Genomic DNA, 27039 nt, shown 5'->3' with positions numbered 1-27039 from the left:
TTCAAGCGCAACCCGGAACTAGCCCTGACGACTGTATTGGGGCTGGGACCGCGTTGCGGCCACTTAGGGGCTGAACTACGGCTCTTGGTGACCAATCAACGCTGCGCATCGTCTTGACGAACACTTCGCTCGGCCTGTCGGAGTGCAGCTGCTAGGCATGCCGGGTCCCGTCCTGTTTAACTGGGTGGCGCGTTTGCCGAAGGGCCCTGACGCGTTCTCGGCTGTCTGGCGAGGGCTCTGCAGGTCGGACGGCGGCGGGGAGCGGCTCTTGCAATGCGAGAGAGCTTCCCTTTCGCGTTATCCATTGGGGTGGCCAGGAGGGCCCGCCCTGGGGGCGTCTTGCGAAGCTCATTTGCTGGGGGGGAGGCAAGAAACGGGGCTCAGGCAGCCCTTGTGCTATTTGGCGCCTGCAGTGCAGACCTCGCTCTGCGGGGACGGGAGTTGGGATTTGCCTTCCCTGCCGGCGGAACTGGAACCCTGCGCGTACCCATTGTAAACAGTTTCCCCTGGGGTAAACGGGGCCTCATGATAATAATAGTGCTTCCTTCCCCCCGCCCCCGTATGAAAGGCTGCCTGACTCTTCCCCAGGAGCCTTCAAAATCATCCCCCCCCCAGCACTGTGGCCCAGAACAACCTCCCGCTCTGAAGAATTGCTCCTGTCTTTAAAACACAGCATTGCATTGCCTGGGAGTAGCCTCCAGCCTGGCATTTGGGTACCTCCAGATGAGTAGGTCCCTTCTTAACAGAGCTGTCAACTTTGCAGGGTTTCAGGTGGCCTGTTGTGGTTCTATGTCAGTTGCAAATGAAGTATGCAGTAGCTACCAAACCTTCGGCATGACTAGCTGTTTTTAAAGGATGTTGAATGTAAAGTAGAAACATTAGACAGCTATTTAAAAAAAAAACCCAGCTAGAGCAGGAGTCTGCTTGCGATTCAGGGTTGCAGTGCAATTACTGGCAGACTTAAACAATGCAGTGTTTACTTTATGTAGCTGTGGTACAATGCAAAGGGCGTCACGACTGAAGCGGGAGCTGCATCTGCTGACTACGGAGCCACCTCCAGGCATCACCTGTTGGCAGACTGATGGTCACTTAGATTACCTTCGAGCTCGTATGTGTCTGTCTTGATTTTACTCCCCCCCCCCCCCAAGCAGGAGTTGCCTTGATTTTAACTATTTGGGAAGTTTATTAACTCTGTTTTAAATCACCAGATATTGCCATGGGATGAATAACTTATAGTGTCTTACTTTGTCTATTCTGCCTTTCTTCATCAGTGGTGGGCTGACTGAAGTGTAGACTATTTTTTTACTTTATTTCTTTTTAAATTACTTCTTATACTGGAGTCGGTATATATTTATACACATATGTATTTATACAGAAATTTCTAAAAAATCTTAAATTTGCATAATTTGCATAACAGGAAAGTTTTCTAATCCAGGTGTCAAACTTGTTTTTAGGCAAGGACCTTCTCAATAGCAATCTCTACATCCTGATCCAAACTCTCCACTATTTTTGAACTCTAAAGCTAAATTTGAACTCTGAATTACAGCAGTCAGACTCTGGAAACTGTTTCTGTTTCTTGGATAGACACAGTTTAAGTCTAGTGCAGTAGAATTAATTATAGTGAAGTAGTCCTTGCTGAAAGAGCCTCTTGTGGCGCAGAGTGGTAAGGCAGCCGTCTGAAAGCTTTGCCCATGAGGCTGGGAGTTCAATCCCAGCAGCCGGCTCAAGGTTGACTCAGCCTTCCATCCTTCCGAGGTGGGTAAAATGAGTACCCAGCTTGCTGGGGGGTAAACGGTAATGACTGGGGAAGGCACTGGCAAACCACCCCGTATTGAGTCTGCCATGGAAACGTTAGAGGGCATCACCCCAAGGGTCAGACATGACTCGGTGCTTGCACAGGGGATACCTTTACCTTTACCTTTTTAGTCCTTGCTGTTTCTTTAGAAACTTAATTCTTGCCTTCAGCAAGCACCAAAAGGGGGCAGTGTTAACATTTTAAAATATGGGTCTCTTTCAGAAATCTTGGGTTCTGCAGATACACCATATGAAAAAGGTGTTTTTGACTTGGAAGTAGTTGTGCCTGTCAGGTAAGCAGAGAATTTTTATTGTTAATGAGGAGGTATGCTCAGCTAAGATGACCTTGGAATAGAAAGACTGGTTGCTATTGATGGCACATTAAACTGCAGATCCCTATAGGATCATAAACTGAGAGCTGTCATATCTCACATATGGTTCTCATTTGTGTGTACTGAGGTTCAAGATACATTTGTTGCCTCTTTCTGATAAAATGGTGATTGTGTATATAACTGTGCATAAGTATATTCTCCCCATAAGGGTGGTAACGTCTAATGACTGCAAAGGGTAGCGTGCTTGTATCATATGGAGAATTTGATATCAATCTAAAACTTGAAATTTCTTCTAGAAACTATATTTTAGATTTCTTTAAAAATGAATGGAGAGGTAGAAACACATGAAAATGTGAAAAACTATGTTTGATTATTTTTAAAAACAATGATTTCTTATATATTTGAAACTGTTTCTTAATTAGGTATCCATTTGAACCTCCCAAGATACGCTTTCTGACTCCCATCTACCATCCCAACATTGACTCTTCTGGAAGAATTTGCCTTGATGTTCTCAAACTGCCCCCTAAAGTAAAGAAATGTTGCTTTAATGGAATACTTTGACAGCAGCTATAGCTGGCAAGCCCAGGTGTTTGAGTGCAAATCCTGGCGTGTGAATTGTTGCTTTGTTTACTGGTGTTATTCTAATGATTTATTGACTGGTCCTCTCTGACAGTAGTCTTGGGGCAGCTAACAACATTAGAGACCTGTATATAGAAAATGTAAAGCCATTAACTATTAAAAATTTAAACTAAGTTTCCATTTAAAAGAATGCTCCAGCAGTGTCCTGGTTTATTTTTTATATCCCATGTTCACGTTGGGGGGGGGGGGGGAGCATTCTGATGTCACCGTATTCTTGTATCGGTCTCAACGGTATGCCTGACAGAAGAGCGCCATTTTGCAGGCCCTTCGGAACTCTGGTAGCTCCAACAGGGCCTAGATCTCTACTGGTAGCTCATTCCATCATGTTGGAACTAGGGCGAAAAAGGCCCTGGTTCTGGTTGTGGCCAATCACACTTCTTTAAGGCCAGGAACCACCAATTGGAATTTGCAGAGTGCAATGCTCTTGGAGAGGCAGGATTGCTAATAGGCTGCAGGGATAGTTAAACTGTGGCCATCCAGATGTCCCTGTACCACAGTTCCCATGAGCCCCTGTCAGCGAATTATAGTCCATGGACATTTGGAGGGCCGCAGTTTGATTACCCCTGGGCTAATATGTCTGGGATTCTTTGAGGCTGAATTGTTTTATATTGCTTGCCCTTACATCTTCAAAGACTTTATGTTTTGTCTTTGCAATTTTATGCATTGCTTGATATTTTGATTGCTGCTTCCTTATCCTGGAAAACCTGACAGAGGGAACATGGGTTGTCTGCTTTCGAAACCACTTTCTTGTTTCTCCTCTCCTCCTCCTAGTAATATTGTATTTCTTTCTTTGAAGGGTGCATGGAGGCCATCACTGAATATTGCAACTTTGCTGACCTCCATACAAATGCTTATGAACGAGCCCAATCCTGATGACCCTCTCATGGCTGATATTGTGAGTTTTCTTCTCTTAATTTGTGTGTTTGATTTTGAGCATTCAACTACCATGTTGTTGTTTGCTGTGCAAGGAGATATGAAGGTTTGTAGACTCTATCTAAAGCATCCATCTGAAATGCTAGAACTCTGCATTTGGGAGGTCGAGTGGGGAGGACAAAAGCAGGGGATCATGTCATCTAATTATATTGGAGACACAGGCTGATTTGCTTTTTTGCAGTACAGTCCCTTCTAGATCAATTGATCGATGCCGTTTCTAGCAGTTAATTTAAGGGAAACTCCTGTTAATTCTGAAGTAGTGGATAATGTGCAAATAGAGGGTACAATCCAGCAGAGTTGTTAACAGAATGAACGATGCAGTTTGCTGCGCTATCCTTTCCTCAGCAATCCCTGCTGACTCTGGGAAGTTGATTTGCAGGGTTGCAGGCTGCCACATGTATTTGAAGACTACATTGCGGCAGGTGAATGGGGCAAAGTTGATATCATCCTCTGCCTTCTTGCGGGCCTAGCAACATGCAGCCTTATGATTTTTTTCATAAATTCTTCTGGTTCAAATGTAATGTCCATGTGGTTACTGCAACTCTGGGAATCAATTTTCCTGAAGGTGGGGAAGATTGCTGGGTGAAGAAGAATGCAACAAAGATCTGCCTCCACTAGAACCTACTGTTGAGGATCATTGGATTCAGCTCAGAATTTTGATACTGTATGATTTTTGCATGTTTCATGTAACATATTAGAGCTTCTCTGAAAGACTAGTCTTCTTAAATAGGATTAAACCATTTATTGTGCTGTTAGGGTTTCAAAATGTATTTGCGGTCTTAGACCAAAGATAAGATAGCTTAAATACTGTGTTGTCTAGTAAATTTGCCATTGAACATAAGCATGGCTTATGACTGAGAGACCATAATTACTCTTTCTTTTTTTTAAATTATGTCTAGTCCTCTGAGTATAGATATAACAAACAAACATTCTTGAGAAATGCCAGACAGTGGACTGAGAAATATGCAAGCCAGACAACAATGGTAAGAAATATACTTAATTTGTTGTAAAGTGTGTGTGTGTGTGTGCATGCAGAAAATTAATCTTTACATGCGCAATCTTGCTGTACCCAGTGAAATATTTCAGATCTGCGTCATTTAATTGTCTTCCTGTAATTAGAGTGTAAGTACTGTGAATGTGCCATGATACACAAGGGTCTGGATTTAATGTATCCCTTCCAGGGTACCTTATTTTTGGCTGGATAGATTTTTTTTCTTGGTTTCCTCGCCATGTTACTATAGCACAAAACATCACAGAAAAATGCAGGAATTTTTCAGGTGAGGGTTTATTGTAGCTTGTCTGTCTGATCTTGTAAAACATGCCCTGAGTAAGTGTTTCGGGGCTTTACCCTGTTATAGTAATATTTGGAATTCTGTCTGGCTTGCAACTTGGTCCTAAAACCTGCGACAACATGCACATTCTTAGTGTTGATGCAGAGGGGAAAACTGATCAGTGAAGATGAAAGGTGGAACTGAAAAACTGGCTGGGAGGGCTTCTCCTGCAGTGGTTTAAATTGCACTGGAGAAGAAGCTGTCCTCAGAACCTGCAAGCAGTGGGGGAGGTCTTTCCCTACTGCATAGAAACCTACCTGGGAGGGTTTCTCCTGTGGCGGTTTAAACCATGTTGGAGGAGAAGCTATCCCCAGCATGTGCATGTAGCTAGGAGGGCTCTCTCCACTGCATGCAGATCCGAGAGGATCAGCTGGGGCCAGCTTCTCTTCGATACAGCTGAATATACCTATTTTTTCATCAGATTTTATTTGGGTTCAGCTATGCTGGCAACCATTCAGATTCTTTTATCTGTATTTGGCTTAAGTAATACCTGAAAAATACCAGTAAAGTGTTTTTTTTAATGTTTTCCAGCTTAGTTTAGCTGAATGTCCACTCCTCATTTATGATTTATGTTTTGACTTTTATTCCTCCTTTTCTCAAAAGGACTCCCAGTCTGTGCCTGCCTAGGTGGTACAGAGTATGGAACAGGTAGCAATTCTGAAAACACTGCTTTGGGACTGTTGCCCTTTAGCCTTGTGCCTTGAATAGCAGGGTTACAGGGTCAAGGCAAAGCCTTATAAGGGAGAGATTCCAAAATCTAGGTGCTAAGGCCAAAACTATGAATCGCATGCCTGTTTGCCATCTCTACATTAACAAAAGTGAGACAGGCAGGGACACAGCAGATAATATATTTTTTCTGTGTTTGCTTAAAGTGCAGTTTGGTCTCTTCCAATGAAGCAGTAAGTAGTCTCACAGCCTTGACAATTGTATCCTCTACTTTTAATTAAACATTCATCAATTTGTGATGGGAAAAAAAGCTGTGATTACTCAGTTAAAACACAAGGGGGCATCTAGGCCTTGAATAATATAATTCCTTCAATACGTTGTTTTTGAAGGAATGTGGGTATAAAATAAAGAGGCAGCTAAATTGCAGTAAATTCTGTCTGTAACAAGAGCACTTCCTTTCTGCATAGTGATCGAATCTCCATACTTTTCAGAGTTTGCTCTCCTGTTTAGTATGGAATAAAATAATGGGTATATGTGAGGTAAGGCGATCTATGCACAGGCTATTAAAATCACAGATGTTCTACAAAGCATCACAAGTGTGATGGCACCTTTAACTCTATTCCAGATAGTTTACTAGCTATGCCACTTCCTTATAGAAACAAGATCTAGCATAATTATTCATCTCAGATGACATCCAGGTTAGATAACTATAACTCACATGATTTGTGGAACTGCGTCTGAAAATTGTGTGAAAATTTTGACTGATACACGATGCAGCTAGAAGGCTGATGGCTAGCAGAAAAGATAGCATCTTGTCAGTACTGAAAGAATTCCACTTGCTACCAGTTTATTTCAGAGTGCAATACAAGGTATTCATTCTTATCCTGTTAAAAGCCTCTTGGTCCTTTGTTATACTCCTATATTATAAATCTGAACCAAACAGGAGATCTATTTTGTAATGCTTTCCCTTTCTCAGGTCCCAACTCTCCAGTACTTTTGTTACTGTGATACTGTAGAAAAAGAAAGCAACCAACCAAGCCACATAAACCTCTCAAATAAACCTTTTTTCATCCAGCCTGCCATGTGGTTCTTTCAAGCCTATAATCCCCTCACAACAGGCCAAGTGCATGTCACCCTGCTTGCATTGAGGACTAGAAGACTAAGTAACCTCCAAAACCTCAATTATAAAAATAGAAAGATTGGAGGGGAGAATTTGTAAGGTGTGAAATTTAAGCCTCTAGTTTTGCAGATGGGGGGCTTTACTGTGAAAAGCAGTCTGATGGGACAGAAATCTTGAGTTGGTGCCAAGACTCGGCTGTGGCAGGTGGGCTGACTGGTTTGAAGGCAGCATGTTATGTAGCTCCTGAAGCTCTGGACTGGAATGCCTGTTTTTTTTTAGCTGTGTGAACACAGAAACCAAGATTTGTGTTTTTTCTCTCTTTTCTTCAATGCTATTCCAGACGGCAGAAAAACCAGATGAAGAGAGCCACCAAAGTGAGGCCAGGCCAATGAAAGATTCTAATGCTTCCCAGAAAAGGAAAGGGAGTAATATTAGTGGATTCTCCAAAAAGCCTCGCTCTGAAACATAGAGGCTTTGCTCCTGTGAAGTATCCCTGTCTCTGTCAATGTTTGCTTTTAGTTTTACTTTCCATCTCTTAAATAGGCTTGACATGCTTCATGTACTGTTTACACATTATGTAATACTCTTCCAGTGGCTTGAGTGACCTCATTGTAATAGCCACCATGGGTTATGCCTGTGTTTTAAAAAACATTTTGCTGTTTTACTTCTAGAATTCTTAAAAGGTTTATTTTTCTCTTGAAATTTGTGCATGTGTTAAATGAAAACACATGAGAATAAACAACAAATATGTAATCTTGCTTCGACTAACAGTCATTGATGGATCAGAACCTATTACTTTTGATAGAGCGGTTTGTGTAGATGATTTAAGGCTCATTTCCAAGGTTAGGATTAGGATAAATAATATTTTATGTATCAGCCTTCCCCTTCTCAGTAACTTTGGTAACTTAAACAAACTTTGGGTTAATAAGTGAACATGATCTAAGTTTAGAAGGTTGTATTTTTCATGGATTAAGTCAAAGGCAGCATGGCTGGACCAAGATATTGGAAGATTGCAGCAAATTATGATGGGGGTACATGACTGGTAGCAAATGTGGCACAAGGAATGCCAATCACCATTTGTCTACTCCATTGTCTCACTGATGTGAAGCAAAGCAATAAGTGCAAGGGGCTTGTCATTTTCAGTCATGTGCCCAGAACTGTGGGTAACTGTTTGGACAGAGTTATTATGGATTTTTCCACTCCAGTGGAATCTTTTCCAACAGACTCATGCAATTAATCCCGTCCTTTTGGTTGTGATATTCATATGTGGTCAACAACAAAAGTGGTGCAACAAACTCAACTCAAAATCTTCCTATTTGTGTCAAAAGAGTCAAGCCATAACAAGCACATGTAAAATTAAAAATGGGCCTGAATGTCAGACTACAATTTAAAAACATTACAGGTGAATACGTCTGTCCTATCAACCTGTGGTCCTCCAGATGTTCATGGACTACTATTCCCATGGACATCTGGAGGACCACAGGTTTGACTACCCCTGCTATAGATCACATAAAATAAAATCATTTTGGTTTCTACAGTCGAGGTGGTTACAAATATTCTCTGAATGTGTGTATTTTATATTTTTCACAACCAGGTGCTCTCTAAAATTTAAAAAGAAAACCACATTATTAAATTTGAAAACGACAGTATTATACTGAAATTTTAAATATATTTAACATAAAAGGTTATAAAAGAATTAGAATTTCATTGGCGTTAAGAATTATTTTACCTCCTATGCTGTGTGGTTAGGCAAAGAATTTCTTATATGTAAGGCCATAGGCTCTTCCACATGATGCCTATATTCGCACAAATTCAATCTAAAAATAAATGATATGTTCTCTAATTATTCTTATAATCTCAAAATCTGGAAACCTTAGAATTCAAAATCAAACCTGGTAAGGCATTTCCAACAGCTCTGGTAGTGTGTCACATCAACGAGAAGAGTTGTTATGAAGAAGACCACCGTGTCTCTTGCTTTAGAAAATTCTCCCTTTTGCTGGCAAATAATTTTTTCTTTGATACTTGGTGGTCTCACTTCATTCCTCTTTTTAGTCTCCAGTGGTATGGGATTTTACCACAAGCAAATATGCTTCCTCATTTTGGCATGTTGGGAATTCAGTAGGGTTCCATTTGCAGTTGTTGACCCACAGACTCTACATAAGGTGGTACACTGGGAAGGAAATCTTTTGTTTTGGGAGGCTTACAGACTGTAGAGAGATCAAAATCTTCAATTGTTTTCCTCTTTTTAATGTATGATTTTTAGAGTCCAGTGCATGTTATATTTATGCTGGGGTATATTTTACCTATAGCCATGGTAACCTGTCTAGCAGTAGAAAACAGCAAGAGTCCGGTAGCACCTTAAAGACAAACATTTGTGGCAGGCAGGATATTTGTGAGTCACTGCTCACTTTGGACACTCTTTTCTGGTACCTGAAGAAGTGAGCAGTAACTCACTAAAGCTCATATCCTGTCACAAATGTTTTAGTCTTTAAGATGCTACCGGACTCTTGCTCTTTTCTACGTCTATTGTTTGTTCCACCTGCAGATAGTGAATTTTCCTGATGCAGATGTTGGCTTGAATAAATGTATATGAGTGGATCCAGGTGAAATACATAATGGGGTCCGAGTACAGGCACATGCAGCTTTTCTTTGGCTATCCTCCTACTGTAAGACTTTCAAAATCTGAAGCATATTTCCAAACCTTGTGGTTAAGCCATCTGTAAAGAAATGATTCACTTTTTGGGTTTCTTGAGTTATCTTGAATCACAGGCAATGGATAATGTATAGCGGCCTGCCTTAAAGCACTTTGAAATTAAAGTGAGTTTGTTCATTCGTCTTTGAGGGCCTTGATATTAAGTCCTGAACTGGTAAGGCTTTATGAGATAAGAATTTTCTGTTCAACTTCCCCCAAAGGACTGGTATATTGTCTCAACAGCTACTTTGTCTCTGTTGCTGTCAACACAGCAGATTTTCTTATTAAATGCAGCCTTTCACTGACTCCAAGGCGGTTTCCGTCTACATTGTCTGTGTTTCCCAAACCTCACGTTTTGAGAAACTAGCCATTTCTGGGTCTTCTAGCACATGTGCAGAACAAGTTTGCACAATGTGCATGTTTATCATCAACTGTTTATGTAATGGCTGCTAAATGTTTGAATGGATTGCGATGGTATGGAAGCGCTCTCTAGGATGGCGTGTTCGTTCATTAACACTAGTTACAGAGCATCTGATTGATATTTTAAAATTATAAATTTTAATTTTCTACATGGTTTTCCATTGTGAATGCTTTACAAATACAATATACAAAAAGGAAAGCAGGGTTTTAACACAGAATCAGTAAGAGGGAAAATGGCTATATCTCTCCATATATAAATATACACATAATATACAAAACACACATGCTGGATATTGCATATGGCATCATGTATATACAGATAACATATACAGGTTGTGGAAAGGCTCTTTCTGATAGTTTTCTTTGCCTCAGTGTGGGGTGGGAGCCTGGTCATAATTTATTTTGAACAGGATCATATTGACTGTAAGAGTGACATGAGTTCTGTATTTTTAAGACTGGACTCAGCTGGACTTGGGGTGTCTGGATGATGGTCCCTTATAAGTATATGTGGTAAACACTAACCCCAGTTTCAAAGAGTACAAGAAGCAATAACTCTTTCCCCTGTGATGTAAGAGCAGCAAGAGAATCAAAGTATACTGAAAGTTCATGTATAAACTCAAAAGGCCCCAGAATGGCAATGCTATGGCTTGACTATGTGTTTGAAGACCAGGGGACTTGGCACCTGAAGGGTACCTGGCAAAAGCTTTTTCTTTTGCCTGGTTATGAATTAATCTAGAGGTCAGAGGAAAAGAAGAATTCTTGGTCCATGCCGTGTATCCTGCATTGGTTAGTACCCACTAACAAGCTGCCGTCTGTGTCTTGGGCATGGTGTTGTTTGGTTAATGGAGATCACAAAATCTATCTTCCTGGAATCAATCCAGATCAGAACATGTTTTCAAAAGAAAATACTTTTAGGCTCTGATGTATTGCCTAATGGAATTTTAAGGGCAACATAAAATGCAGAAGAGCTCCACCGTTAACTGGAAAGTATATTCCAATGTTTGTTCAGACACTGGACATGCAGAAACAATTGTTACTTCTGTAAATTACTCTCAGTTTTGAAGATTCAGCCCTTTCAGAGGCCGAATGTTATGTGGTGACTAAGCAATGTCTTGCTTCTCCAGAACTCTTGAACTCTAGGATCTACATTATTTGCTGGCATATAAGACTACTTTCCCCCCTGAAAAACATGCCTCCAAGTGGGGGGGGGGGTCGTCTTATATGCCGGGTGCACTTCAGTTGGTTAGACATAGCTGCCCATAGTGGCCCATAGTACTGTATTTTGAGTGGAAATGTTGGGGGGTCATCTTATACGCCCAGTCGTCTTATACGCCGGCAAATACGGTATGTTGTATCTTTAAGGGCTATGCAAAATATGGTCACATATTTTACTTTGATGCAGGGGCATAAAGACTTTTCTTCAAACATTCATGTAGAAATGAACTATACAGGCTTTTGGTGATATTGAGATCTAATTATGCTATTCTGATTTTCCCTTAAATCTGTTTTGAAGGAAATTTTCAAAATGCTTAACACTTGCATGTTACCAAGGTTCATGTAGTGTGTTAATCCGCATCTAATGAAAAAGCTCATGGCTCCATAGGAAATCACCAAAAGTGTAATTTCTTCTTTCACATTTAAAAGTAGTGACATTTAACTGTGTTGGATGGTGTCTGTAAGACGTCACAACAAACTTGCAGTTCACAACTAATCCAGCTATACTACAGGCTTTCAAGGATAATATTTGTGTGCTGGGAATGTTGGAAACTGTACGATAAATAAATCGACCTGCACTAACTTAGTACCTAAAGTAGCCTTATACTGAATCCATCATGGTCAGTACAGCTTACTCAGGCTGGCAGTGTTTCTCCAGGGCCTTTCATATTACATACCACCTGATCCTTCAGCTTGGAACCTTCTGCATGCCAAACAGATGCTCTATCACTGAGCCACAGCCCTCCCCAAAAGTTTCCTGCTTTGTGTAAAACAGTAAGCTCAATGACTGAAGGGTCAAATTCTTATACCTTTTAAATCAGGTAGCTTGCTTTCACCTTTACCTGAATTTTCTGGCCAGTGAAAGTATGTTGTATAACAATTTCCGTGCATATAGAACTAGTTAAATCTGACTCTGAATAAGCAGTCTGGTGCACAAGCTCCCTTTTATATGCTTCATTACAGAAGGAAGAAAGTTTTCCATGTGGCCAATTACAAACTGGAAACCTGCCTGAGAGCTCCATAGAGTTATAGGTGGTGTCATGCACTCCTTTATTTGCTGATTTATAACTGGAATTGGGATCTTAATCCAAGATTAATCCATTGGTCTTATTGCACTTTTTTGGGAGGGGGGGGGAACACCTCAGCATAATTAGCCTTTGCCAGACTTATAACTTAGCTTCCATTCAAAAATACATCTGAGTAAACCTAAGTAGTTATTGAGGTTGTGGAAAGTTCTGAAGTTTCCTCTGGTTCTTGACAGAGTTGTGTACTGATAAAGTATTATTTTAGCAAAATTGCCCTGTAAGTTCTATAACAAAATGGTACCTTGTTTGCTTTCTCCAGTGGGGTTAAAAACAGTTTGGAGGTGGTGATTTTCAGCAGGAAAATGACATGTTAAAAAGTTTGCAGCCCCTCCAAACTGCAAGCTACAGGTAACATTTTGTAAGAAAACAAACAAAGGAGTACAGGTAGCAAGCAATATCTCCCTGCCCAGTTATTTAAAGGGATCAATGCATCATGCCCTCAACTGGTTCTTTTTACAACAGTTTCCCAACTACAAGGCAGACTATGCCCTTTATTGAAAACACCGAAAGTTGAAACATTTCCTTGTTTTAGATGTGACCAGTTGAATCTTTACAGTACAATAACACCTTGTAAAACACAGCAATTACCCAGTTTGAGTAATGGCTAGATTTAGGGGCAGTTGGCCTGTTGAGCTTATATCGCTAAGGAGGTATACTTCATGCAGGGAGTCTCTGGCTCAAGATTAATGAACACATCCATGTCTTGCATCTCTCCAGGTATTTGCTGTGCTTAATACCATCCTCGTCGTTTTGCTACAACAGCACTTTTAAAAATGGAAAGAGTGCTATTGAGTGGAAGAATATCTGCATGTTAGTTTCCCTTAGGAGATTAAAGATACCATCTTGCATTGCTTTCAGCCCATCAGTCCAAATAATGGTAAGTTTTTGTGGCACCCAGCAACAAGATGATACAAGTTTGCTTCTTTACATCAGTTGTTGGGGTGCACAGGTGGGAGGATGCTATTGTGGCCATCCTGTTTGTGGGCTTCCTAGAGGCAGCTGGGTGGCCACTGTGAACAAAATGCCGGACATGATGGACCTCTGATCCAGCATGGCTCTTCTATCTGAAGCTTATGTTGTGTAGTATGACAAGGAACACAGCATACCCTGGTTCTCAGTGGAACCTTGGAAGTTCTAATTCTGGTTTTGTCACTGATTTTGGATCTGCATTCAGTCATACTTAACAGTGGACATTTCTTCCAGCTGTCTTAATTCGGGAGGAGAGGAGCTGAGCTTTAATTACTTGCTCCCTGAGTAGGTATATCATGCCTGGAAAACCAGGCTGTATGAAACAGAAGCATCCTAAACTGAGCACCTGTCTATTACATTCAGCCTCTCTCCTCCTGTTGAACAGAATTCTTAGAGAATTTCAAAGGGCAGTGTGAGACCCTAAATGGCCAGCCTATGTCTGTTCTCAGCAGGTACAGAAGTATCTATAGAACATGCCAGTAGTACTCTAATTTGCTGTGGCATTATCCTGAATTATTTATGTCTGCCACTGTTTTAAGGAAAGACTCTTTGGGAATATTACTCCACTTTGTTGTCTGTTCTGCACCATGTTGAAAGCAAAATTTTAAAATGTCCCAGGAAGTGGAGTCTTTTCTGATTAGCAGTTTCTGTCTTTTTCCCTACAAAAATGCTGCATAGTAACATGCTGTCTTTCCATCTTCAGAGGACTTGGACGCAGTTGTTTCCTAGCTCTCCCGTTCTTGATGAAACACTGCTTTTGGTAGGAGACGGGGTTCTTCCACCCACACTGAGTAATTCTAGTAGTGCTTGGTGCTTGAGAAATGGTGTTCCAGCAAGCTAGATTACATGTCATTAGCAGCCCCTTGGCTTTCTCCAGAAGAAGTGATACACTGGACCATGCTCCCCCCCCCCCCCACAAACAGCTCTCGTTTCACTGTGGGGACTGGAGAACTGTGTTTATAAGTGAGAAGTAAAGGCTGGAGTTGGTGACGTCGGGAACAAGGTGATTCGAAGGCTGTTCCTTGCTGGGTCTCTGCTTTCTGATGCAATGAGTAGCTCATTGTCGGCCAGGCAAGAGAGGTGAGTGGAGAAGTCACTGTCATGCCTTCTGGTCCCTGCCTTTTGTTGGCATGGGATGTGAGTCACTGAGGGGAAGCTGTAGGTGTCCAGGACTGGTGGGCATCTAGGCGGCACTTCAAAGATGCTTGGTGCCTCAAAGATATGATCCATGTCAGAGAACGGAACAAGGGCCTGGGTAGAGTCATATGAGCTCTTCTCTGTGTCCTCGGACACATAGGACTGGGCACAGCTCTCCTGGGACTCGCTCTTATGCCTCAGGAGCCTCAAGTCATCTCTGAAGTGGGAGTTAAAGAGCAGATAGAGCAGGGGATTCAAGCAAGCTGGAAGAGGAAGCACCACCAACAGGACAGACTTGATGACTTCAGGGGTGATAAGGAAGAGGCTGAGCATGGAAGAGAAGGTGAGGAAGGCTACAGGGCAATAGAGGATGCAGTTGATAAAGATGAGCCAAGCAACATGCTTAATCATAGCACAGTCCCAGACGGAGTCAAATTCACCTTTCAGCAGGTTGCAATACAGGCGGATGTATGTGCCAGTAATGATAAGGAAACAGAGGGTGTTGACCAGCACCAGGGCCACCATGAAGCCCAGCATAGAAGGTTTTCCATCAGGGAGGGGGTAAGGCAAGCAAAGAGGGGATGCCCCATACTCTCCTACAGAAAACAGGGGGAGAGCTGCAGCTACAGAGGAGAGGGTCAGGCAACCCATAGCACCAGCCTTCACGCTGCCAAAGGAAGGCACCTTCCCATACGTCTTCATGCATGACACTGACAGACTGCATTGGATAGCAGCCAATGTTAGGAGAAGGATGGAAGCCTCTGAAGCAAAGACGGACAAGAATCCAGTGACCTGGCACCCTGCACCTGTCTCCCACCTGGCTCCATATTTGGCAAAATGGCTGAAGGTGATGGCATCCACGAAGGCCAAAATGGCACAATACATGCCTGTCAGCAGGTTGGTTCCGGCAATGGTGCCAATGACAAATTTGATTGGAGACAGATAGCCAGGTGAGGCAAAGACAACCACCATGACCAACCCATTGCACAGTATGGAGACCAGCATGATCAGCCAGACACCCAGGCGGATGACCCAGCTCTCAAACAGGTGGTCACATGGCTTGAAGGGACCTGGAAAGAAGGAAGGAAGACTCCAATCAAAGCCTGGCCGAAGGCGGTACTGCAACAGAGCAACTAACAATGTATTGCCAAACCTCAGACAAGTGAATTCCAATTGGCCATTGAGCCCTGCATGCCTTTACCACTGGTGGAACAAGGGAAATTAATTTGATAGGAAAATGGAGGGCAAGGTATATTGGGGTTAAATGGCCAGAAGTACACAGCAAATGTCAAAGCAGCTCTTTTGCACTTTTAACACCTAAAATTAGTTGCTGCAACTGTCTTAAGGCTGCCTGTGCAAAAGGCAATGGCTTCCCTGCTTCTGCTATTTATATGAAATGGAAGAATGCTCAGCTAAGTAGGGCACTGAAATCTGGAAATGCTGCACCTTTCTGTCCCTTGAAATCTTCAATGAATACTGTGTGCTCTCGCCCTCTTTTTGCAACAAGCAGGGAGAGAAACTAGCTCTTCTTGTGATGCTGATTTCTTCACCTGCTCTTAATTCTGTGCTTGCATAGTGACCTTATTGGTCTTTGAGAAGGCTTCTTACCAGGGCTCGGTGTGCACTGGATGTTTGGACGTAGCTTTGAATCTTCCATTTCCAACTGGAAATCCTCCATATCCAGGTCATCTAGATATTAAGGCAGAAAGCAAGATAACAGGCATGGCAATACTGATATTTTATATTGTAAGCCAGATATCATTCTGACCTGAACAGCCCAGGGTAGCCTGATCTCATCAGATCTTGGAAGCTAAGCAAGATTGGCCCTGGCTAGTATTTGAATAGGTCTTGTTTACAAGGAGTTTTAATGGGCACTGCTGAGTCATTAACAGAAGGAACTGCGATATCAAGGTAAGTCAGGAGCTTTTTTTTCAGTGATAGAAGAGCTGTCCCTTTAAACAAATACAGAAATTCAACTAGGTGTAGCTTTTCCCTTCCTGGAGATATATGAATGTGTGGGGGGAAAAAACCTACTTATAGGTTTTATGCCTGTCATACAACTGCTAAAAGCACAGATCCTTTGTCAGAAAAAAATACAGCAGCTCTATAATTAACCATGTTTCACTTCAATAAAATTTGTGTTCTGCCTTAAACAAGAGTCTCAAAGCACACCGTTTATTATGAATATTTCCTTAAGGAATGTTGGGGTGGGGGGTGTTGGCATAGAAAGGGTGGATGGCCATGAGCTGTGCTGCATTACTGATGTCTTCTAACTACACAGAACGTCGCCTCCTCCAGTGTACTAGCATCTGAGAGAGAGGGACCCGTCGCCCAAAAGTCTAGACAGTTGAGTCTCTGCTGTTTGTTTTACTGGAGGTGTCAAGAACACGACTTGGGCAGTCTCTGTGTATTTTCTTTTCCCCACAAATATCCTACCATCAGAACATGCTGGTTGCACAAAAGGAACCACACAGAACTCGCACTGAAATTTTTAAGCAAAACAAATATTGTGTGCTGCTGGATGCATGGAAACATAGAAAGTATGCAAGGCCCATTTCCTGTCAGTCCACTCTGTTCTCCACCTGTTATTGGGGCAAAGCTTTTCCAGGAAGACATAACCTCTGGCAAGAGCATGCTCATCCACAGGAGTCAGATTGGGGGTCAATCACCAATCTGCGGGGGGGGGGGACTGCAGCTGTGTCATAGAGAAGAGAGAACTGCCCCCTGCACTGGAGCAACCTTCAGAAGGTGCCACATGACTGCTTAGAAGAGGGGAAGATGGTGCACAGGACAGGATATGGGGAATTGTTGAGGGGTCTTAGGGCTGCTTTCTCCATGTATCTCTTGTTCTTTTTACTAGAAAAATGAAAGTGGCAGGAGATGGGATGCAAGCACTGGAGCAGAGTATCTCTGTGGGCTATGAAAATTATTTCCCAAGATGGTGACTTCAGACTGGAGTGGTTGGCCATCTCCTCACAGACCACAGTCCTTTGTCACAAGGTGGGGGAGAGTATCTGTATTTCCACCCATCCCACTAAGCTGTTACAACTGCTTCACATGCAAGACAAGACTATTATAGCCTAAGGCAGGCGGCTGCCCCAACAGAGTCAGGAGATAGCAAAATCTGCTTTCCTCATGGCAGACTGTGTCAAATGTATTTCTCATTTCAGCCAGAGTCTTTCAGTCTTGTCAGCGTGTGTGGGCCATGTGTTTATATAGTCATGTCATGCAGCAAACAAACAATCCAAGCTGCGGTTTGGAAATCCATGTACTTCCCCAATGCCTTTTGCATGCGACTTGCAGTCACACAGAAATCCCACAGCCACAAAATTATTTGGCCGAGTAAACAGCAGATCCCTCAACACAACAGCTATGTGATCCTTAAACTAGTCCACTTTGATTGCTCCTGTACCTTTTGGCTTTCCCTTGGAAAGGTCCCTGTTAAAATGCAGATTAATCAGGCATATTAGGATAACAACTAAAGACGTGCATACTGGGGTGATCCTATTTCCCCCAAGGCACGGAGGGCCAAGGTCTGCTTCATTTATTACGGTGCCATTCCTTAACTTTTTTTAAAAAACCCTCCTTTGACTTCATCCTTATCCCCAAGTCAGAACAGGGTTGCTAGGTACCTTGGACCAGCTGTTAGAGGATGCGAGGCACTTACCAGGAGCACAGAGGAAGAAGGCAGGAAACAAGACAATGTTGCTGTGTCACCAGTGATGTCAGAGGTGATGCTCTGGTTTGTGAGCAAAACCCCGATTCAGATTTACCATAGAATTTTACCCCCAAACCAGAATGTTGCCACTCAACATCACCCACATGCCTACATCACTTCTGGGTTTACTTCCTGCTTCTTCCCTCCCCACTCTGTCAGTTTCCCCAGCTCCTGAGAGCCCTAAAATGGGGGGAGACACTCCAAACTGGGTTGTCCCCTGCTCCTAACTGGGGAATGGCAACCCTAAGTGAGAATGGTAAGAGGGAGGATGGTCCAACTTACTAATCAGTCTTACTCACAGTGGTTATCAGCATGGTTTGGAAATAGTCCTGAGCTCCTTTTGTGGCCATCCTCATCCTCAGGACTTGTATCCTCAGAATCCCACTGACTGGAAACTTTGAAGAAGTTGCCACATGCTCCATAGGCACAGCACTGGTAAGCATAAGGCACCTCCAAGACCCTGAAGAGGAGAATACAAGGCTACTAGTTATCAGCTACACTTGGACCTGTCATGCACAGATGTTCCTGCAAAGGTATCAACTATACCAGTGACCTCATGCAATGGAGGACAAACTTGCAATATCTTTAATAGCTGGATAAAAGAAGGAATTCTGGTAGGTATGGCTTGCTATGCAGAGGTCAGAGAACTACGACTACTAATATGCATTCCTTTACACAGCAAATATAGGAAACCAGAGGCCACCCTCCTGTTGACTGGGTCAGGAACTAAAATCCATAGTTCTATGGTTCAATTTAATAGCCTGTACTTCTTCTATACTTACAGCACAAGATACACTATTAAAGCACAAAGCTAATTTCCAGCCCACTTATATGTGGGACCAGATGCCATAAAATGACTACCAGAATCTGGAACTGCAGAAGCTAAGAAACTTGGATTGATAATAATGCTCTTAAGACTGTTTGGATCTATTTAAGAAGCAGAGGTACCATCCAGAAGCTGTTGGGCAATTATCTCTCTCCCAAGAAATTCTGAGAACTTAAGTTTTATGAGTGGAAGAGAATTCCTCATAGCCCTGTCAAGCTGCTCCCAGTTCCCAAATGCTTCAGGGGAGACCATAAGTTATTTAGGCTGTATCCAGAGCAAGGTCCACAGAAGGTTTCTTGATCTTCCCAAATTTCCGTCTCTCCTGCTGTCCTTTCTTTCCCCAGGAAGTTTATTCTCTGGATAGTGGAACCCATCTGAAGTAGTAGCTAGGAAGGGTGGCATCAGTCCCTTTCCCCTCTTCTGTCAGTGGAGCTCTGCTCACATGAGAAACACAAGGGAGTGATCCCCTGCCCCCGCATGGCTACTCCAGGTGGTCCTTATGACCCTAGAAATAAACCTTTCCAGTGTCAGAAAGGTCTGCTGGGGGAGGGGGGGAATCAGTGACCATCAGTGCCTTTTTCTGATAGACTCTAGAATTTGTCCAATAATTCCCATGTCCTGCTTTCAGTTTATTTTATCTTCCTGTGAACAGGCTGCAAATGCTCCCATGTGTTAGCTGCTTATGAAGAGCAATATTCTGTACCCGATGGCCTAAAAAATAGCCCCAGCACTGCCGACAGTGGTCAAATCCGAATGCGGCCTCACAGTATGATTAGTGTGCGTAATGATTCCACTGCACAGGCACTGAATTGGGTGGGAACAAGAAGGACTCCCCACCAACATATTGCTGGCATTTTGGCCACTGTGTTCTGAGCCTCCCTCTGGCACATTGTCTTAGCTGCTGACTCTGACCCCTTCAGGCTGCTCATTAATCCACAGCAGACAAGACATGGCCACACACAAATAGCATTTACTGTAGGAAGGCTGGATGTCATTAGCTGAGGTTGGCTTTTGCAAAGGTTTTCCGCTCTGGTGAGCCCCAGGCGTGAGCCCCCTGCTTCCAAGGCCCCTGCCTGCGTGTGAGTTTGGAGGAGGCCAGCAAGGAGACATCCAGTGGCTCCTTAAACCAGGCTCGGTGACGGATTCGGAGTGTTAGCAGGAAGTCACGCTTGCTCAAACCTCTGGGCTAACAAAATTACATGGAAATGTCTGGTAAGCATGGAGAGCAGAAGATGGATCAAAGCAAATAAAGTCCAGTCAGAAGGAGAGGGAGAGCATGCATGCTGCGTGAAGCTAGAAACCAAGCTCACCTCATCTTGGGAAAGTTTTCCTTAGGGAAGGACTCTGAGAGGGCAGGGTTGCCTTTCAGCTTCAGGTGAGTTAGTGCATTCAAGCCAGACAATGGCAGCGTCACCAGCTGATTGTCCGTCAGATCCCTATGAGAGTGGAAGGCAGAGGAAATACAAGAACAGATCGGTGAAAGGGCTCTGGGCTGCGGAGGGGAGCTGCTCACAAGGTTATAAGTGGGTTGTGTTCTGACAGGATCGCCCCCCCCCACACCAACTCTTAACAGTGCCTATGGTGGCTTTTTGTCTACCTGCAGGGCAATGACAAGGGGTTGGGCTTTCTGCAGATCTGGGGGGACTCTTCTCTATAGCTGAATAAGCACGGAGCATGCCTGTTGCCCACAGGAGTCATGGAATGTTGAGGATAACCAATCAATAATGGGAGGGGGGCCTAGGAAGTGGGACTATCTGGGCCCCTGGAAGTTTTTGATATCCTGGACCAGAGATTAGGTCTTTAATACTCTACCCAGTCCAGGATGCTTTAAACCTTTAGGAACTCCAAACACTCTGAAGCGAAATGACTGTTAGCTGTGGTGGTGAGATGAACTGGGAACAGAGGAAAAAGTGTGAGCCTAAGGAGAGTTACCACATTCTCAGTCCTTTGAAGTCAAGTCTGTTTAAGATGGCATCATAGAGCGTTCAGATCACTTCACATACATTAGATCAGCAAGCATGCAAACAGCAGTGCTGCAAAGTGGTCAGTGTTCTTTCCACACTTGAGGGCTAGTGATCCATGCAACGGTCACCTCTAGACTGGACTCCAGTAATTCACTCTACACGGGGCTACCCTTATCCCTGGCCCGGAAACTCCAGCTGGTGCAGAACGCAGCTGCTAGGGTCCTCATTGGTACACCTTGGAGGGCCCATATCCAGCCTGTGCTGAGGCAGCTGCATTGGTTGCCACTCCTGGCCCGGATCAGGTTCAAGGTTTTGGTGCTGACGTTTAAGGCCATCTGTGGCTTGGGTCCTGTCTATCTGAGGGACCATCTGTTCCCTTATGGCCCCCGCAGGGGTCTCTGCTCTGAGGGTGCTAACCTACTGGAGGTCCCTAGCCCTAAGGAAGCACGCCTGGTCCTGGCTCCAACCTAGTGCAGTGAGCTCCTGGGAGAGCTTAGGGCCCTGACGGAGCTATCAGTGTTGTGCAAGGCCTCTAAAATGCAGCTCTTCTGCCAGGTCTTTGGCTGAGGTCAGGGCTAGGAACAATGAGGCTCCTCCTCAGGCTAAGTGGTGACATCGACCATACCCGGCCTGGGGGTGGGTGGCTGTGGGAAATGGGGGTGGGGGGCTATGCTGCTAATCTTGGTTCAGGTTGCTTTTAATGCCCTGTCAGCATTGTTATGGGACTAGATGGGGTTTTATATGTTTTATGGGGATTTAATATTGTAAGCTGCCACGAGTCTCTAGAGAGTGGCAGGCTAAAAATCAGTCAAACAAGCAAACAAAATAGTGCCTTGTCTAAGGGCCAAACTAGATGTGGTGGCATCTTCGTGTCCCTTATGAGGATGTTATTTTTGAATGGTTCAAGTAGGGAGCCATGTGGATCTGAAACAGCAGAACAAAATTTGAGTCCACCTTAAAGACCAACAAAGTTCTATTCAAGGTATAAGCTTTCGTATGCATGCACATAGAAGCTTATACCTTAAATAAAACTTTGTTGGTTGTAAAGGTGCCACTGAACTCAAACTTTCTTTGTTTAAAAATGGTGTGAGGGCCTGATCCTGGACAGTGGTCTGAGGTGCTCTTGTCTTCCCTCCCTTTCAAGTATTGAAACAGCTGCAGTGCTGTAGCCATTTGTGTGTGTGGGGGGGAACAAGAACACCTCAGCAGATTTTAAAAATCACTTTAAAATGTCCGTGTAGTCCCAATCATGGGACACAAGAATGCTGTCGTATCTAGTCTAGCCTTGCACATTCCCTGTTCCATCTTCTCCTCCTCTTTGGGCAGCCCAGATTAAGGTAGTTTTGCAAATGACATGGAAATATTTTCTGAGTTGTCAGGCAACTTACAGTTTAACCAGAGAGGGGAGGGTTACAAAGGCCTCTGGATGGATGGTCTGAATGAAATTCCAACTCAGGTCTCTGCAAGGCAAATAGATATACAATGATGAAGGAAGTATGCTGAGGAGACTGCACATAGCAATGGTATAGAAGGCTGCATGCCCTGCACAACTGTTCTATACATCTGAAAGCTCCCAAGGTATCCATCCAGTTGTTGGAGTGGCCTTCTTGTGAGTGATTCTCCATTGAATTTCTGAGTGAATTTTGTTTCACTGAAGGTTTTCTATTCTTCCCAGATGCTCCATGTCGTGGCTCTGATAATCCTTGGACACACTGGTGGGCTAATTGCCACCAGAAACCCTTCATCAGTCTAGCATCCATACCTAACTTGGTATGCAATCCATTTTTTTCATGTGGAAACACTGATTTTTACATTTGTGTACAGGGGTGGGGTAGGGGAGCTGTAGTCTGCCTGGGGTACAGACAGTGCATGGAGTTACTTGGGGATTTTAGTAAATGTATGGTGTTCAAGTTATTCTAGTAGAGCCTTAGAAGGATGAATTGTAGGAACACAAATTGGTTGGACACATTATGTGCACCCACACATGGTGGTGGGTATTAGGAGTCCTCTAGCTCATATTCATGTGGAATACTTGTCAGTGGGAAAATTCTGAGGGACAGAGAGAATGTTGCGGGGGGGGGGGGCTTAAGTAACTAACAGAGAAGAAGAGTAAAAGTTAGGGGACCTTCTGTTGGAAACTGTGTGAAGTCCAATTCAAGTTTATTTTTTCCCATCTGTCAGCAACTCTAAGAGAAGTGATACATCACTGAACTTCTGTATGCTACATGTATATGATGTGTGTATGCTATACACATCTAGAGCATGTTCACTTTTTAAGTCCTTTTGTACTGAGTACTTTTATGAGTCTGGTTCTGCCTCCAGAATAGTGAGCCACATACTCCTTTCAATGTTGTTCATGCTGGAGCAAAAGAAATGCCGTAATAAGAATGGCTGGTTGCATCTATAGTGGAGTGTAGCATACTTAATTTGAAGGGATGTTGATGGGTTCTGAAATCATGCCCAGAGTGTCCTGCATGATACCAGTGACCATACCCTGACTTGCTCTCACGATAAATAATTTTAAAATCTCCTAGTGAGCAGCTGTGTGGGTCGGAAGCAGCAGAACAAATTTTGAGTCCAGGGGCACCTGGACCAACAAAGTTTTTTTTCCCAAGGTGTGAGCTTTCACTTGCATGCTTATTTCCTTGAGGAAGTGTGTGTGCACGCAAAAGCTCATAGCTTGAATAAAACTTTGTTGGTCTTAAAGGTGCCCCTGACTCTACATTTAAAAGCTCCTGGTAGTCTTTGCAAATGGCACTTACATGGACCGCAAGGCTGTGAGCTGCCCAAAGGTGTCTGCTCTGATTTCATGAATCCGGTTGTGCTGGAGGCCACTGCAAAGATAGAGCGGCTACTATGAGCGAGAGGAACTTTCCTTAGAGAGCTCTCTGTCCTCCCTGGCAGCAGAAGAAAGCAAGGCTGCCGTGAAGGTTACTTCCATCAAAGCCTGCAGTGCAGGTTCAGAGATCAAGGAGAGAGTGGTTCAAGCAACAAAGCCATCAACTCCCACCCACCCGGAGTACAGCCCTGGGCCTGGGACAGCACCTCATTCAAATCAAAAGGGCTTTTGTTGGGGTTTTGAAAAGAGCCAGTCCATTATTGTACTAACAGTTCCCAGGTCTCTCAACATCTGCTCCTGCTGTGGAGCCTGGAGGGCTCAAGGTCACCAGCTGGCCATCTCCCCCCTGGGAATCAGGTGCCCAAGTAACACAGATGAAGGGAAGGGAAGGGAAGAAAGGAGCTGGAGAAACTCAGTGCCTTTATACTTCCATGGCTCTTCCACATAAATCGCCTTAATCTGAACCCCCTCAAGAAATATTTATGATGCTCCCTGAACTTCCGGCGGCAGCATGGCTCATTGCTGCCCTGCCAGACACTCGGTACTGAATGCAGGCCAGACAACAGAACATTATTAACCCAAGAGAAAGCTCTAACCCAGGGGTAGTCAACCTGTGGTCCTCCAGATGTTCATGGACTACAATTCCCATGAGCCCCTGCCAGCAAATGCTGGCAGGGGCTCATGGGAATTGTAGTCCATGAACATCTGGAGGACCACAGGTTGACTACCCCTGCTCTAACCAACAACAGATAAAGGACCTGTCGTCCAGCACCCACCTCTCAGGCGTCTGTTTATTCCCAAAGGATGTACCTGAGGCTGCTCAGCCCTGGGATTCCACCTCAGGCTGCTCTCACCCTGCCCACCCCCCCAATACAACCATAACTTACATTTCCTCCAACTTCTGGCAGTGGTGAAAACTGGGCAGCTCCTCAATTTGATTGTGTGAGAGCTCACTGAAAGGAAAATAACAAACATCACACAGTTACAGCAGAGCTAGGCTTCTAAAAGACCCCGTTGGAATGTATCTGGCACTGAGGAAGGGAGTGGTTAACCTCAGGCTATGCAGCTGGGGAAGCAAGAAGCCCCACAGACAGGTAATATCCGCTCTGCACCCACTTGTTGCCTGGCACCAGTCTTTCATTCATTCCTGTGCCTAATTTTCCGATATTATTTCTCCAAGATTACTCAACTGCTCCCCTTCTTCCTTCAGCCTCTTTCTGTATCTTTCCACTGCACCCATTTGGCCAACAAAGGCAATGTTATAACCCTTTCGCTAATCGCTGTTTATCCAAAGTGCCGTGCACACTCATCTCCACCGCATGACAGGGGTATGACATATTTCTGCACCTTAGTAATGATAAAGCATCAATGTAAAGCATTACGCTGGGAAGGCAGCAGGGGGATAGCACAAGCTTGTCAGATCTTGGAAGCCAAGCAAGGCTGGTACTTGGAAGGGAGACTAATAAGGAAGGTTCTTCAGAGAAAGGCAATGGCAAACTGCCCGTGCTTCTCAGTTGACCTGACAGCCCCTTCCTGGGGTCACCATAAGCCGGCTGTAGCTTCACAGCACTCATACACACAATATGTATACTTGTGAACTGAGGGCCACGCACAAGTTGCAGAGCTTGTGGTTTTCCGTCTCTGAACTTGTACCATAATTTCATTCCCTTCCTCCTCATTCTTTTTTGTTTGCATCCAGGGACTTGGTAAACTCTCAGCCCAATATTGGTATAACGGTCTGTCAAGGACCAGAATAACTTTTTAGGGTAGTCTCAACCATGTTAGGATGTTAGAGTCCTGTTGTTAAAGTGAATCTCTGTTGATTATGAAGAAAAACATAAAAGGTAGAACATATACCACAGCTGCACAGTATTATCGTGCCGACTAGCCAGTAACAGGAACCATGATCAATCTGTGTGTGGGTGGTAAATGCATTTCTTAAGAGACCCGCTATAAATGGGAAATGTGTATATAACTCACAGAACTCGCAAACTGGGCAACTGCTGGCACATTCCTCTGGGTAGCCAATGGATCCCAGCCCGGGTCAAGGTCCTATAGCAGAGAAGAAGACAATGTCATTATGCAGAAGTTTAAAGATCAACGCTGTTCCTGACCATCTGTTAGCAGAAATGTCACTAAGGGAACACACGTGAAGTTACCTTCTGCTAAATCAATCCATCAGGATCAGTACTGTCTACTCAGACTGGCAGTTACTCTTCATGGTTTCACATCACCTACTACGTGATCTTTTCCACTGGAGATAATGAGGATTGAACCTGAGACCTTCTGCATGCCAAGCAGAGCTCTGCCACAGTCCCTCCTTTTCAGGGAGATCACTGGAGTGGAATTAAAAATGATCTAGTGTGTGGTATGTCCATTACACATAGGAGAATGGCGTGACAAGGCGGGGAAAAGCACAAGTAGTTTTCTCACCTCCTTAAAGGAGTGTGGAGGAAGACATGAAATGTCTTCCTAGATGACCCAAGTAATTTTTATGCTAAGTCAAGACTCTGTGATAAAAATGAAGCATTACTAACAGACAGCCGTATGACATTAACATTACAGGGAAGCATAGGGTGACTGTAGAAATGATGAGCTAAAGGTGTAAGATATCCCACTGCCTGGCTTTCAAATGCTTTCAGAAGCAGATAATTGGGTTGCTACAGCATCCCTCCTGTCACAATGAATGCAAGTGAAAACTCCCTGAAAAGCACATTTGGACAGCTCCTTCAGCAGTTCCCCGTGTACCATAAAGACCTTAATATCTGCCTGTGGCTGAAGAGAACCATTACCATGAGCATGGGTGAGGAGATTCCCAGTAATCTGACCCCCACCCTTGTCTTCATTTCCCCAATGGACTCAGCTTCAAAACAGGAAAAATGAACCCAAGATACACATTTTCAACTAATCCATGTGTTCTTTTCTTCCTGTATTTCCCTTATAAACAAACACAGTATAATCTTGGGAATTATGAACAGTGCCCCTTATGATTAATGTGGTGTTGGAGTAAGGAGAGAGTATCATTGTAGCCCTGGTAGCCTCGTTTCTTACATAATCTGAAGTAAGGGATTCCCAGCAAACGCTTTCTCTGGAATAGCCTTGATGTTGTTGTTATGGAAACCCCTGTCAAGGAAGAAGATGCCAAGGTGGTTAATGGTTAGACTACAGAAGAGATAATGTTTGTGGACAGCTCCATGCAAGATGAAATATCATGTATGATGCATGTCACTGGGGCAAGGTTTAGAAGCTCCCACTAATCATACTTCCCTGCTGTGCTGACTCATGGCAAAACAGATGTGTCCATCATCATGTACACATAATGAGTTAAACAAGTCTGTTTGCTTGCTAATGTTTGCCTT

General features: G+C 43.8%; 2 protein-coding genes across 4 annotated transcripts in view; one reads left to right on the top strand and one right to left on the bottom strand.

Moving 5' to 3' along the window:
* The first annotated feature begins 89 nt into the window (after positions 1-89).
* On the top strand, positions 90-7568 carry UBE2T (ubiquitin conjugating enzyme E2 T). The gene is made up of 7 exons (XM_077335086.1): positions 90-243; positions 990-1108; positions 2018-2087; positions 2549-2654; positions 3562-3660; positions 4598-4681; positions 7156-7568. Exons 1-7 carry the CDS (start codon positions 158-160, stop codon positions 7282-7284), a joined length of 693 nt encoding a protein of 230 aa, XP_077191201.1. The 5' UTR covers positions 90-157; the 3' UTR covers positions 7285-7568.
* A 2474-nt stretch (positions 7569-10042) lies between these two features.
* LGR6 (leucine rich repeat containing G protein-coupled receptor 6) overlaps positions 10043-27039 on the bottom strand; it is a 147107-nt gene continuing 130110 nt past the window's right edge. For all 3 annotated transcript variants that reach the window (XM_077335083.1, XM_077335084.1, XM_077335085.1), the window contains 9 exons: positions 26732-26803; positions 25661-25732; positions 24568-24633; positions 23604-23675; positions 22230-22301; positions 20188-20313; positions 18351-18511; positions 15942-16022; positions 10043-15403 (listed from right to left, as the gene is read on the bottom strand). In XM_077335083.1, coding sequence (XP_077191198.1) covers positions 14154-15403; positions 15942-16022; positions 18351-18511; positions 20188-20313; positions 22230-22301; positions 23604-23675; positions 24568-24633; positions 25661-25732; positions 26732-26803 — 1972 coding nt within the window. In that variant the 3' untranslated portion in view covers positions 10043-14153. The remainder of the gene's footprint in view (positions 15404-15941; positions 16023-18350; positions 18512-20187; positions 20314-22229; positions 22302-23603; positions 23676-24567; positions 24634-25660; positions 25733-26731; positions 26804-27039) is intronic.

This window comes from Paroedura picta, chromosome 4, assembly GCF_049243985.1.
Source record: "Paroedura picta isolate Pp20150507F chromosome 4, Ppicta_v3.0, whole genome shotgun sequence".
Taxonomy (NCBI): Eukaryota; Metazoa; Chordata; class Lepidosauria; order Squamata; family Gekkonidae; genus Paroedura; species Paroedura picta.
This window is presented reverse-complemented; position numbering and strand designations above follow the sequence as displayed.